This window comes from Chaetodon auriga, chromosome 10 (genome assembly GCF_051107435.1).
Source record: "Chaetodon auriga isolate fChaAug3 chromosome 10, fChaAug3.hap1, whole genome shotgun sequence".
In the NCBI taxonomy this organism is placed as follows: domain Eukaryota; kingdom Metazoa; phylum Chordata; class Actinopteri; order Chaetodontiformes; family Chaetodontidae; genus Chaetodon; species Chaetodon auriga.
The window spans coordinates 4,212,119-4,224,889 of NC_135083.1; the positions used below are offsets into that span (position 1 = coordinate 4,212,119).

At 43.7% G+C, this 12,771-nt stretch overlaps 1 protein-coding gene across 7 annotated transcripts in view; it reads right to left on the reverse strand.

Annotated features, from left to right (window-relative positions):
- Window positions 1–277: 277 nt before the first annotated feature.
- The window catches only part of LOC143326615 (arf-GAP with coiled-coil, ANK repeat and PH domain-containing protein 3-like), a 61,414-nt gene continuing 48,920 nt past the window's right edge, over window positions 278–12,771 (reverse strand). Inside the window, exons 12-24 of one of the 7 annotated variants that reach the window (XM_076740326.1) lie at window positions 12,560–12,660; window positions 11,880–11,991; window positions 11,458–11,666; window positions 10,375–10,444; window positions 9,862–9,956; window positions 9,540–9,757; window positions 8,383–8,471; window positions 8,049–8,145; window positions 7,642–7,868; window positions 6,742–6,851; window positions 6,467–6,577; window positions 6,316–6,377; window positions 278–1,385 (exon numbers count right to left, since the gene is read on the reverse strand). In XM_076740326.1, the coding sequence (XP_076596441.1) occupies window positions 1,276–1,385; window positions 6,316–6,377; window positions 6,467–6,577; window positions 6,742–6,851; window positions 7,642–7,868; window positions 8,049–8,145; window positions 8,383–8,471; window positions 9,540–9,757; window positions 9,862–9,956; window positions 10,375–10,444; window positions 11,458–11,666; window positions 11,880–11,991; window positions 12,560–12,660 (1,611 nt within the window). In that variant the 3' untranslated portion in view covers window positions 278–1,275. Of the gene's footprint in view, window positions 1,386–2,855; window positions 6,378–6,466; window positions 6,578–6,741; window positions 6,852–7,641; window positions 7,869–8,048; window positions 8,146–8,382; window positions 8,475–9,539; window positions 9,758–9,861; window positions 9,957–10,374; window positions 10,445–11,457; window positions 11,667–11,879; window positions 11,992–12,559; window positions 12,661–12,771 lie in introns of those variants that run through there. The other 6 variants (XM_076740328.1, XM_076740327.1, XM_076740324.1 and 3 more) reach the window with 6 other exon arrangements.

Genomic DNA, 12,771 nt, shown 5'->3' on the forward strand with positions numbered 1-12,771 from the left:
GGGATTTGGTGGAGTAGTTCCATTTTATAAATGTAGAAACAGAAATATTGTACTTTTTAATCCTTAACATTTATTTGCAAAGTTTAATTGCAAAGTTTCTTTTCGTATTAAGTTTTCACATAAAAAATGACGAACTTAAAAACATCACATTGTAAAGATCAAACCAGTGATTCTGAACTTTTGGGGCTTATGACCCCTTTGGAAAAAGTAGTGTTTATGTATTTATTTAGTCATTTAAAAAAGACACCTCCCCTCTAAACCTCTCCCATGTTTCGTTTAATTTACTTTCATAATAATTATTACAATTCTAACCTTTATTTAAACAGGGAGGATACCCATATTTCCACACAAGAGGGCGCTGTTGTTTGAGCTACAACCTGTGATGCAGGTCAGTGTCAGGTCAGTCAGACTCCACAGAGACTTCTTACTGCATGTGTAGAAACACAGACAATGTTTATTTTCATCCATCTTTCATCAGTATTCCTGCTCATTCAGATATATTAGCAATTTTGCTTCTACAGCATGTACACAGTAACATAAGCACTGCATTTCATAGTGGTACAGCAAAGTACATTTAAAGAAAAATATTCTGAAGACTACACCAGCATAGTCCATGCAAAGGAGACGACACGTTTCACAACAAAACAAACTGCTCATCAGGGGAAATAACACTGCCACTTCAAGGTGTTGATGATGATGATGATGATGATGATTAATGATGATATGACACTGAATTCAAGTTTAAGTATGAAATATAATGGGAGTACATGCATGCATGACAAACACAGAACAATGTATTTATGTAACGGATCGATCAAAGTCCTTCAATGAATCAAACATTTTGATCAGGATGATGAAACTGATGCAGCAAAACAAATTCATGTAAAAAAAAAAAAAAAAAAAAAAAAAAAAGAACAAAACAAGTGCTCGGCATTTCATCTAACACTGTACAAAAGCAATGCTATATTTATAAATGCATTTCAGAGGAAAAGACCAGCAGATCCTCATTTCAAAATAAAAGCTTGTTCTAAGAAGGGCACAGGACTCTCGCAGATATAATGCAGATATTCTAAACACTGAATCTTAATGAACAGCTTCACAAAACCGCCACTTTTCCTTCACTTTTAAGGTGATTGTGTGAATTTCTCTGAGGAATAAAACAGGCGAGTGACTTGTTGTGATGAATATGTGATCCCCCAGGTGTGACTCCATCAGGAACGTGGCTGCTGCACTTTTCAAGTATCTGATTTTGCTCGTCTGCAGACGCTTGGTGGACTACCTGAAGGAGTGCCGGAAGTGCACGCTCCTTCGCTTCAGCTTCTCTGGGTTGTGGGACGCCATGTGGGAAAATTCTCTGAAGATGTCAAGGTATGTGGCGTCTCCTGCTGAAGAAAACAACGGGAAATACTGATGAAAATGATGCCGCTTGAGCACAAGACCCGATTTGTCACAGACAGAAAAGGCCTGACTTGCTTTGAACAGTCAAAACATCTTTTATATGACAGTTTTGAATGGAAGCGGTGAGGGAGACAGAAAGCAGAGGAGGCCTGGGTAAGAAGAAGCCTCATGAATGGAGGAGAGAAAACAGGCGGAGGCACCATGAAGCTTTTCCTCTTTCAACTCTCCAAATTCTGAGCCTTTGCTTTTCTTGAGGCCATGGTAACCGCTGAATCCGCCGGCGTGACAAAAGCAGCCGAACCCTTTTGTGTCCCATGAGAGCTCCCAGGCTTGGCTAATTAAAAAGGGGAAGGAACATTCCCGGCTTTCCCTGTTTATGCATGTGTGAGAAAGAGACGCGGGCCGAGAGATCACCGAGTTTAAGGCTTAAACTCAATGCGGCTTCTTGGTAACACTGTATTTTAACCTGGTAAGTTGCACATTAGAACAGTGTATCATGTAGCTGTTGGTGGATATCAGGGTGTTTTTGAAGACGTGTTTCACTTATGTTACTAATTATTTAGATCATCGTCCAGATTTGTGCATATAAAACCAGGTTATAAATCAGACGTTTTGATGTAATTAAACTACCTAACAGTTAATACAAGTACAGCTGAAATGACTAGTTGATTAATCAGTTAATCAGCCGTTTTGACGACCATTACGTTTCATGGTTGCAGCTCCACAAATGTGGAGATTTGCTGTTTTTCCTTTTAATTATTTGAATTCTTCTGCTATTGGTTGGAGAAAACAAGCCTCCGCCACAGTTTATAACTCTCCAGAACACAATGCAGTGCAGCGGTGAGCAGATTTAAGGGTATTTTCAATATAACGCCTCCTGTGAATCATCTTTAACAGGTCATGTAGTGGTGGAAAGTTACTGAGTACATGTAAATACTTCTACTCCTTTACATTTCAGACAGGAAATACTGTGATTTTTGATCCACTGCATTTATCTGAAAGCTATTAGAAATAATTCAGGTCTACAACAAACGATTATTTTCTATTATTCCCATTATTTTCTGGAGTCATTTCATCTATCAAACATCAGAAAATAGTTAAAAATGCCTGTTTTAACTTCCCACATCATTCGAATGTCCAGTCAAGAATCAAATATTCATTCACGCATCCATTTCTTCACTCTCATGATGACGCCGTCAGTCGATGAAGGCCATGAGATGCAGCTGAAAGCTCCAGAAGAACTCCGCAAAGTGAACCTGAAGTTTGTGTGTGATCATGTTATCATTAGACATGATCGTGTTATCGATCATTCATAATGTTTCTGCTTCGCATGAGCAGTTATGAGTGTTGACAAATACATTAATAAAGCCTGAAAATGATCTTATATCTGTGTACAACCACATCACAGTGTTCAGAAACACTCATTAGCATCTATATACTGCTTGTAAACGCTAAACGAGGGGATTTAAAGCAAAGTTTAATATTAGAACTATAGAATCTAACGATTCTTCAGCCTCAGTGGAAAAATATTCATTTAAAAATCAAATATTAATTTCTCTCCATGCATATTTAAACACACTCTTGTTCTAGTTTCCACCATGAATATGTTATAACGCCACGCTGTGAAAATCAGAGACAATCGGTCCATAATTAGCGCACCATGAGGTGAGAAGTCTGTTAGTGCTGTTAGATGTAGAAAAAGGGCGCGGAAACGTGTAAAAGAAGAAGGAAAGAAGCAGAAGGAGAGGTCAGCTTTCAGCCACATCGTCCATTTATTTTCAGTACCACTTTAAAGAAGACACTGGGAGAAAAAAGACGCCATGAAAGCAAACACAGGCAGCAGTGTTAATATGCAGGTACTGTATATTTAAAGACAGTTTTTACAGATAACAGTCAGACAGAGAAAATACACGAAAGTTAAAAATTGCATGTTAGAAGCAAGCAGTTAAAGTGTTAATAGTTTTTAGTTTATGTACACAACAGTCGGCTTGTTGACCTCACTGTACAACACGCAGCCGGCCGACGGCTCGACGCAAATCGGTGTGAGAGACGACGTTGTTCATCGAGGAAAATCTGCGTCCTGTTCGCTTTAGCGAGGTCGGTGTGTCGCCGCTTCAGCTCTCACACAAAGTACTGCACAAGCTAAGAAAAGGCTGGACGCTGTGTTTTCAAAGTGCTTCGAACGCATCGCCGACGAGCTGCTGCGTCCTTTAAAAACACATCTGACCTGGATGAGACTTGGAAAACTCAAGTTTGGGACTGTATGACACTTATCCGCCATTTAAGATCATGACATTTGGTGGCGGAATCAGTTCAACTTTGGTGAACTCATGAACTGGAGCTGATGACCAACAGCGAGCGTGACCTCGAAGACCTTTGAGGGAACAGAGACCTGCAGAGCTCACAGCTCATTGGCTGTGATGCACATCCACCTTTAATTAACCTGCTCTGCTGGAGTATAAACGGCTCCATTAAAAATCGACGGAATCGACGGCACAAACAGGCCTTTTGATGACACTCAGCTTCACTGATGTCATGGCTTCCTGTAGGTCACTGCAGCTACTGAGGTTCATCAAACAACAAGGTTTTCAGGGTTCAGCGACTCCTCGTGCTAAGAAATTAGTGGTGAGGGTTTTGCATATCCCTCTACGTAGATGAGGGTCCAAACTAGACGTTAATAGCTGTTGAATTGAAAAAATCCCTTTTGGAGAAAGGAGCTAAAAACGCTTGCTGGCTCTCTACGAAACCATTTGTGGTCTTTGGCTTGAACTAAACCCCGACAGTCTACAGCATCTGTCAAACACAAGCAACATCTTCAGGAAACTGCTTTTTCTTTGGGCTAATTCAGCCTCAGACAACATTAAAAAAAAAAAAAAAAGCTCATACGAGTGTCCAGCACTTTCTGGATCACTGCCAAGTTACTGTGAGCTAACACGGGGGTCGAACTAAAAGCACTCGTCAGGCCGAACATCATTTTAGAGCTTAAACGAGATCATTAAATACAGTTCTGGGGGCGACCAGGCCGCCATGTTCATTGTCATCAAGCTTTTTGCACGAACACCGTCAGCCAATGGAAGACAGTGAGAAAGGGGTGTTCAGTCTGTGTGCATCCATTTCTTCCATGCACGGTTGTCATGATTTTGGCAGTTTATAATATGGATATTAACATTATTCAACAATACTAAATGTCAAGTATTCACATACACTGGGCACAGAAGTAAAGCAAAGCAAGAGGGAGACCTGGGCAACATCCACCCATGCACTATAAACAAAGACCAACTCTAACAGAGGCCTAGTCGTGATGCATTAGATTACTATTAACAAATATTTTAACCATACAAATACTGTATATACAGTAATACATGTGGCGTTTATCAAAAAAGTCCATCTTCCACTGCAGAATGAACCCAAGTGATCATATCTTGGAGTACTGGCTTTCTCATCATGAGAATATAATACTGGCGATGTGTGTGTGTGTGTGTGTGTGTGCTCAGCAAAATAAAATCTAACAAAATATATCCAGCTTAAAAAAATACCATCTGCAACTGCTGTTTTCAACTTAATACAAAAAATACAGAGTATCCGTACTGAAATCATCATTGCACTATTGCTCTGGAAGTTTCATCATAAATAAAAGCAAAAGCATTCGAATGTGTTTCCAAAAAAAAAAAAAAAAATCGAGAGCAGAAACAAAAGTCGGATCGCGGTTGGTGGTAAGAAAAAGTGCATAATTTCGCTTTTGATTAAACATAAAAGCTTTACTCGATCAACCTCTGGAGCAATGATTCTTCCTCTGCGATCATTAACTCTCAGTCACGGTTACCGCCGCCTCGCTTTCCCCTCACGCCTGCCGCCATGTTGAAAGCTCCACCGGCTTTTCACCCCACATGCAAAGAGAGCAGATCCTCGAGCGCTTTGTTCTGAAGTGAGAGGAGCCGCGTTTAAAACTCTTCGTCGCTGCAGCTGAGAACAGAAGACGACGGCAGAGATGCTGAATTCATCCAAAACTGAAGTTTAGGCTCTGTGACTGGATGTTTTGTGCTGAAATGCACCATGGGAGTCGTAGTTAAGTCGTTATGTACGCAGGCTTTTTTCATATCTGGTATTTTTTTAATGCAGCTTTTAATCTTTTGATAGTTTCATGCTGATCCTACAGTCTCGTAACATCGTCTGCAGGGAAACTGAACTTACTCCTAGAACCAGGGGCGCCCAGCGGAGCTCCTCCCACTTCAATAACACTGGAATAACACCTCAGTCACATGGTGACATTAAACGCAGCATCGCTGGGACACATGAGCTGAGGCAGGTCTTTGGTTCAGAGCACCCTGTTTCCTCTAAAACCTCCAAACAAAAGGTCAAAGTTGTTCCCGTACACACTGCTGATGACTCTATTGGTGGTTTACTGATTGCTTGACGACAGTGCTGCTGGATAATCTTTAAAAAAAAGGGGCTTCCCTGGCAGTGATTGGTCAGCTCTGCTGTGATTGGACTGGCGAGCGCCTGACGAAGCTCATCTACGCTGAGTTTTTGAACCGTCTGACATCATTAAAGGAGGCTAACACTGAGTTTGTGTGTGATCCTGAGTGGGGAGCGGAGTGCTGTGGTGTAAAGTCAGGAGGCCGTGCCGGGGAGAGCAACTCTCCACTTATTCTGATACATCTGATGGAGAGAAGAAGTTAATCTGGTGGTGAAAAGTCCCTTTAAGAGAAAACAAGTGGAGGAAACGAGCTTGAAGCACGAGCTCCCCGACACGTGTCTCTCAGTCGGTCATGCGTCTGCTGGCACCCCAGCACTGGCTTTACGCTGCACTTTAACCTGACTGGACCTGACTCTAGCACTCGGCTATATTGAGACAGATAAACTCCTGAATGCATTTCTTATACTGCTGCTCAGTGGGGCTGCTGGCTGGGTATTGACCTGGCTGTCCAAAGGGTCCCTCCGACTCCCGCATCTCCTCGTTCATCCTGGCCAGACGCAGCCTGAAGGGAACAAGAAGGAGAATTTTAAAAATTCATCCGAGGCGGAGCTTAAAAAACTTCACGGAAAGCGTGTGAATAAATCAACATACAGCGTGACGATATCTGCGTTGGCTTGCTGTACGGCTATACTCAGAGGGTCCTGGCCGTCCTCATCGCCGTCGTTCTGTGTCGCTCCTCTTTTTAGGAATAAACACACCTGCCTGAAAACACCAGAGGAACAGAGATCAGTCACAGCGAATCAGGTTTCTGTGCTAAATTTAAAAAAAAGCTTTGGACATACTGAGTAAAACTTCAACAGAGCACGTTTTACTGAAGCTGCCAACGCTTCCTGGAGTAAACAGCTCCTTCGTGCCTCATGACTCACCCCGTGTGTCCCAGATATGTGGCATGATGCAGGGGGCCCCTCCCTCTCGCGTCTCTTTGGTTGACGTCAGCAGCGTTCTGGAGCAGGAACTCGCAGGCGATCAGCGAACCCTAAGATAAAATTAAAAACGACCTCAGTTTGTTTGGCGCTGACGACACTGTAATATTTAGTCTAACATCTGGACGTCAGTGTGGATTTGTTGTGGCAGACTTGATTTAGACCGACTCAACCTCAGCATGAGCAAAACACTGTAGTTTCAACCAACAGCAGCGCTTTACAGGTGTGTCTCACCTGCAAAATGTTGCTGCAGTGGATGCAAAACAACAGTTTTCTGCATGCATCGCTCACTGACGCTGGCTGAGTGTCAGCGATCAAACCTGCTGCCTGCCGTTTCTATATTTTGGGGTTTAGTCTCTCACTCTTTTAAACCTATTACTGAGCATCTGTAATCAATTCATTTCTCCAATATCATTGCAATATCCTGACTTTAGTGCCAAGCATGAGCCAACAAACACTGGAAACACTGGATCCTACATTTCCCATAATGCAACTCAACAGCTTGTCACATGACATCCTTTCTGACGGGTGACGACCAACAAACTCCACACTCACTAAAGTGTTTGTAAAACAGGCTTTACCATTAAAAATTTAAGTCTCTCAGCCCAAGATGACATAACCCTGATGACATCACTATGATGGGCTCTGGGTTATTTTTACAAAATTGAAAAAAAAAACAAAAAAAACCCCCAGACCCAGTATTTAAACAGCGAGGTGCTAAACACTGACCTTCACGTCTTGAGGACATGAGAACCCCTTTAAGTCTCTTTGTTCTTTACTAAAACATCACCTGAGACGGACGGATATGACTAATTTCTGGAACCGCTCAGTCGACTGACTCACCCCAATCACAGCCTGAATGAGGGGCGTCTTTCCTTCGTCCTCATCGGTGACCAAATTGACATCCGCGCCGTGGGCTAGCGCTTCAGCCATGACGGGCAGGTTGCGGGCTTTCGAGGCTTTGTAGAGCAGCGCGCCGGGGTGAAGGTCCCTCACGTCCTCCGGGTCCGACGTCTCCGGCTCGGCCTCCAGCTCAGCTTCGCCACTCGAGTCCTCTGACACCTCACACTCTGAGGACAGGGTAAAAGGACTCATGTAACAGCAGCATAGGACACATACAGTGAGAAAAGTATTTCACCGGACTGTACTTGCATTTAAGACAGGAAGCAAATTTCCAATCTTATATCACAGCTTATCCTGTAAGTTAATATCCAGGGACCATCTGTTCCACGTTCCTGCACTGGACTCACCCTCTGTGACGCTGTCCACCACCGAGCCAAACACCAGGATGTCTGTGCTGCCATCTGTGCTGCCTCCCAACCCGCTGTCACTGCTCAGGCCTGCCGGACCGGGAGACGCCAGAACATGGACACATTAGTTACCGCTGTCTCTTTCTGGCTCGTCTGGTTTGTCTCACAGACACAAAATTATGCAAGTGCAAACAAAACAGAATCTCAAGCGTGTGATCCACAGTCTGGGTAGGAGCCTACTGTAGTTAAAGGCTTGTGTATCGTGCAGTGGCCTGTGAAAGTGAGTTTTTTTTTTGTTTTTTTTTGAACAGATTGTCAAAATGCTGAGTCGCTTACTTCGAGGCCCAGATCCTGTGTCGAAGTAGGAGAAGAGAGAGTCCAGCTCATCAGGACAAAACAGGGAGTCTCGTCTGAACTTAGCAGCTGCTGTGAGACAAACAAAAAGACATTTGTTTAGCCTTTATACAGACTTAGCCCCAGTTTGTGCTTCACATGTATTAACATTAGGTTTCAGTCACAGCACTAAGCATCCAATTTAGGTAAATACTAAGAATATGAAAAACCCAGCAGGAACAAACCCATTTTTCAGCCTGTATTTGTTGACAGTAGACACCATTAAAAGTATGCCGAATTAGCTCTTAGCAGTTCCTGTTTGTACTGCACTCATGAATGTACAGACAGCTACAGCTGGATGAACCTGAAACTGAACAAAACTCGGAAATGTGACGTTTCTCAGGCAAGTTCTGGATTATAAGCAGTGTCTACTCTCTGATTTCTAAGTGGCTTTATGCACATTTATTCACGGTGGACGTTGAAGATAAATGTATCCTGGAGTTTGTATTTTCTTTATGCAGCACAAGAAAAGCTATTTTTAATGGTGGAGTGCTCTGAAGTGTTTTAATCAAACGCTGCTGATCATAATGTTTCCATGTGGATGTTTTAAATCACTCTTCTGTAAATGTTATCAAAAACTTGGCGTGAGACTCTTACTTTCTTAAATTTCCTCCAGAAACACAGTCATTGCTGACCTTTCTTTACCAGGGTGGAGGTGTATCTCTGTCATGCTGACTCCCAGGAACCTAAAGCCGTTCACCTGCTCCACCTCAGCTCCACTGATTCGGGTGCTAAGAGTTTTAAGTACCTTAATTGCCTCCATGAGCGGTGTCCTCCAACAGCTGACAGTGCTGGAACAGCCAGCGGGCAAACGGCCCTTTCACCTCATGAAGTATCCCTGCTTCAAGTCTCTCCCTCACAGTCTGATCTACCCCAATATAACTGATAATATAACTTGTTTCCCATCGTAGAAGTTGTGCAAAGATAAACGGTGTGCCATTTCTGTCAATGGCTGTTTTTTTGAATATATATTAGGAGAAAAATGAGGTGCTCACGGCTGAGACTTGAATGTAAAGGTCATACGTTACACAAACAAAGCACACAACAAACAAAAGAAGCACATTCCTCAAAAAGCTCCACTGTGATCCATCACAGTACCTGCGGAGAGGGTGGAAGGGGAGGTGCTTCCAGGGTCTTGTCGGTATCTTCTCCGTGTTTTAGGTACCGTGGTGGCGCTGTTGTGTCTCCGGCACTTCTTCACGCTCCACCGCCGCTCCGACTTCCTCTCTCCATTGATGAGAATCTCTGTGGAGCACAGCTTCTTCAGGAACTTCTTCTCCACGTACTTCGCCTTAATCCAAGCCTCCTTCTCCTGCCTGCGAGCGACCACACAACACATGAAAGGCTCGTTCAGAAGTCACAGATTTAAATCAGAGAGAGATCGTACCTGTATTCGTTTATAGTTCAGTTCTATTCCTACCTTGAACTGGACGGTAGTGGTTTCTTTAGACCTTGTTCTTGGTATGAGCCTTCATAGATGTGGTTGATGACACTGTTTCCAAGCTCACACATTAACTACAAAGACAAGAGACGTGACATTAATGATCTCCACACTAAGGTTGACTCTAAAGGAACATTTTGGGAAAAAAAACGTATTACTAGTCTCATATCTGTCTGTTAATTATAAAGCTAACAGATGACCGTTAGCTTAGCTTAGCATTAAGACCATAGGTAAAATAATCTGCCTATTAGAACCTCTAAAACTCACTAAATGACATGCTAAATCATGTTTGTCTGATGTTTTTTGTCGATAAACTATGACACAGCCGAGCTAGTCACTTGACCCTGCTTCCAGTCTGGATGCTAAGCTAAGCTAACTGTCTCCTGGCTGTACCTTCATATTTGAGTTTCCCAAAATGTCAAACTATTCCTTTAAGGCAACAAACTGTTAGCTCAGCATTATTCCTGAGGACACTGCTGAGACAAACTGTACCTTTAATAACTCTGGTTCCCATGAGTCCAGTGTGAGCGAGCGAACCTTGGAACAGTGAACTCCGAGACTCCTGCAACAAAAACGAGTTAGAAGATATTCTGTTTACCGTCTCTAGACAATTCAGAGGTGAAAGACGTTGACTTTGTTATAACTGTGAGGCAACAGATGGTGGGCGACATGACAAGAAATCTCAGCAGCTTGAATTCTTTTAGTTTTACAAATGAATAATACACCATGGTGTTGCATGGTAACCTGGTCTGAATAGCTGCAAGTGATCTAAAATCACAAGAGCGTTATCCCGAGGGACATGAGAGGAGCCGCTCCTAATGTCATGCAAATCGCTAAGTTCCTCTGATGAAGCTGTGTGGAATCCAGGCAACAGCGATACTGTCTTTCTCCCCTTCGTCGCCCTTCACGGTAACAAGAGCGTCTGATCTCGCCGTGAGAGGACGAGCCCCGAAAGGGAGCATGAATATTCAACAGGTGGGAACGCACACAGGGACGGGGGGCTCGTGGTTGCATAATCAGCACTGATGACTGCAGCTCAAAAATAACACACACGGCTCCTGAGGGAATATTTTTCCCAGCGGGAGCTCGAGAACGAACCCCGGTGACGCAACAGCGTGATGTAACCGAACCATGAGCGCGGGGCATTGATCTGCGTGGTGACAGGATGTGTTTAACTGCGGCACGGTTCTCCCATTCAACAGCATTACATCACATTCAGCACATGAATTGAACTGTTGAGTCTGCCGCCATCTTTATCTTCTCACTTCCCTCCTTCACTGAAACTTCTCAGTCAAATCCAATAAGCGACGTGCTGCTCTTTAATCCCCTCACAGCGTGTGTGGCAGACCGTGCTCGCTGCCTTTAAAAGCACCGCGAGGCCAAGGTAGCAGACAGCTGGCACCACTTCCTGTCTCCCGCGCCAGTACTCACACGGCACATGGCAGTGGAGGAGGAGGAGGAGGTAATTAGATCTTCTACTTAAAGGCCCCCTCCGCTGAAAAATGTGCAGCATGTAAAATGATAATCTACTCAGTAACTTCAACAAGCAGATAGTAGTAGATAACAGCGCTCTACCTGTGGATCCCAGAGCACTCGATGCACAGCAGGATGCCCAGGTTGATGGAGGCCCAGCGAGGGTCGGCCTGGCCGCAGTCGCAGCACTGCTCGTTCCCCGGCAGACACTGGATCCGCTGCAGGATGGTCTCGCCTCGGACGCTGCGTTCCCGCGGCTCGCTGGCCGAATCGATGCTGCTGGTGGACGGAGAAGCTGTTCTGTCCAGATGCTAAATGTAAAAAAAAAAAAAAAAGGGCAGATTTTGACAGAGCCAGGCTAACAGGCTAACCCCCTGTTCCCAGTCTTTATGCTAAGCTAACCATCTGCTCGCTGTAGCTTCATATTAACAGCACACATTAGACGTGGTATCAATCTTCTCATCGAACTCTTGAACAGGCTATCAAACATGTACTTGTACGTGCTTTGTGACCCTGTGACTTACCTCGATGTAGTAGGTGTCTGGGCTCTCTCTGTAGGCTGAGGCGATGCTAGCTTGAACTGCCTGAATCCACGCTTGTCTTAGCTTTTCAGACTCAGCCTGCAGCATACAGCTCCTGTAAAACATTTAAAGCACATCAACAATCATAATCTACCTAATCATAATGTTAACGGTGTTCATCTTCTTAGTTTAAGGTGTTAGCTTGCTAACATTTGCTAATTATCGCTAAATACAAAGTACAGCTGTGGCTGATGATAATGATGGAGTCAGTCGACTAAGCGGTGCCAGAAATCAGTCAAATTAAGATTTTTTCCAGCAATAGAAGATTCAAATAAAATATCTCATGCAAAGTTTGCAGTTAATGTGATCAGAAACTGTATTTCTGTACTGAAATGGGACCTGTGAGGTGGGTGAGATCAGATTTTTTGTTTTTAAAAGCTTACACATATCCATGTTAGCATGTTTGCTCGTTAGCACTAAACATAAAGCACAGCTGATGGAATCTCATTAGCTTCTCAGGTATTTGGCCATAAAATCAAGCATCAGATAAATTGCAATTTTGACCTGATGATGGCGCTAGATGCAAAGTGAAGGGATCAACCAACATATCACAGTTCACCCTCTGGGGAACATAAATATCTGAACCAAAGTACTCAGCAATCCATCCAATAGCTAAGTCTTACTTGGAAGGGGAGACGACCTCAAAGCAGAACCTCCTCTCGATGTCCTCACACGGTTTAACCGAACACAGCCGCAGGTCTTCCACCACCACCGTCAGCGAATCCTGCTAAGACACACCAAAACTTCTCATTTCTCTGCTTATCAACAGCCTCAACACACAGCACAAACACAGAGCAGCTGCTCCTCCTCGATAAGACATTTCTCCCGCTAGCTG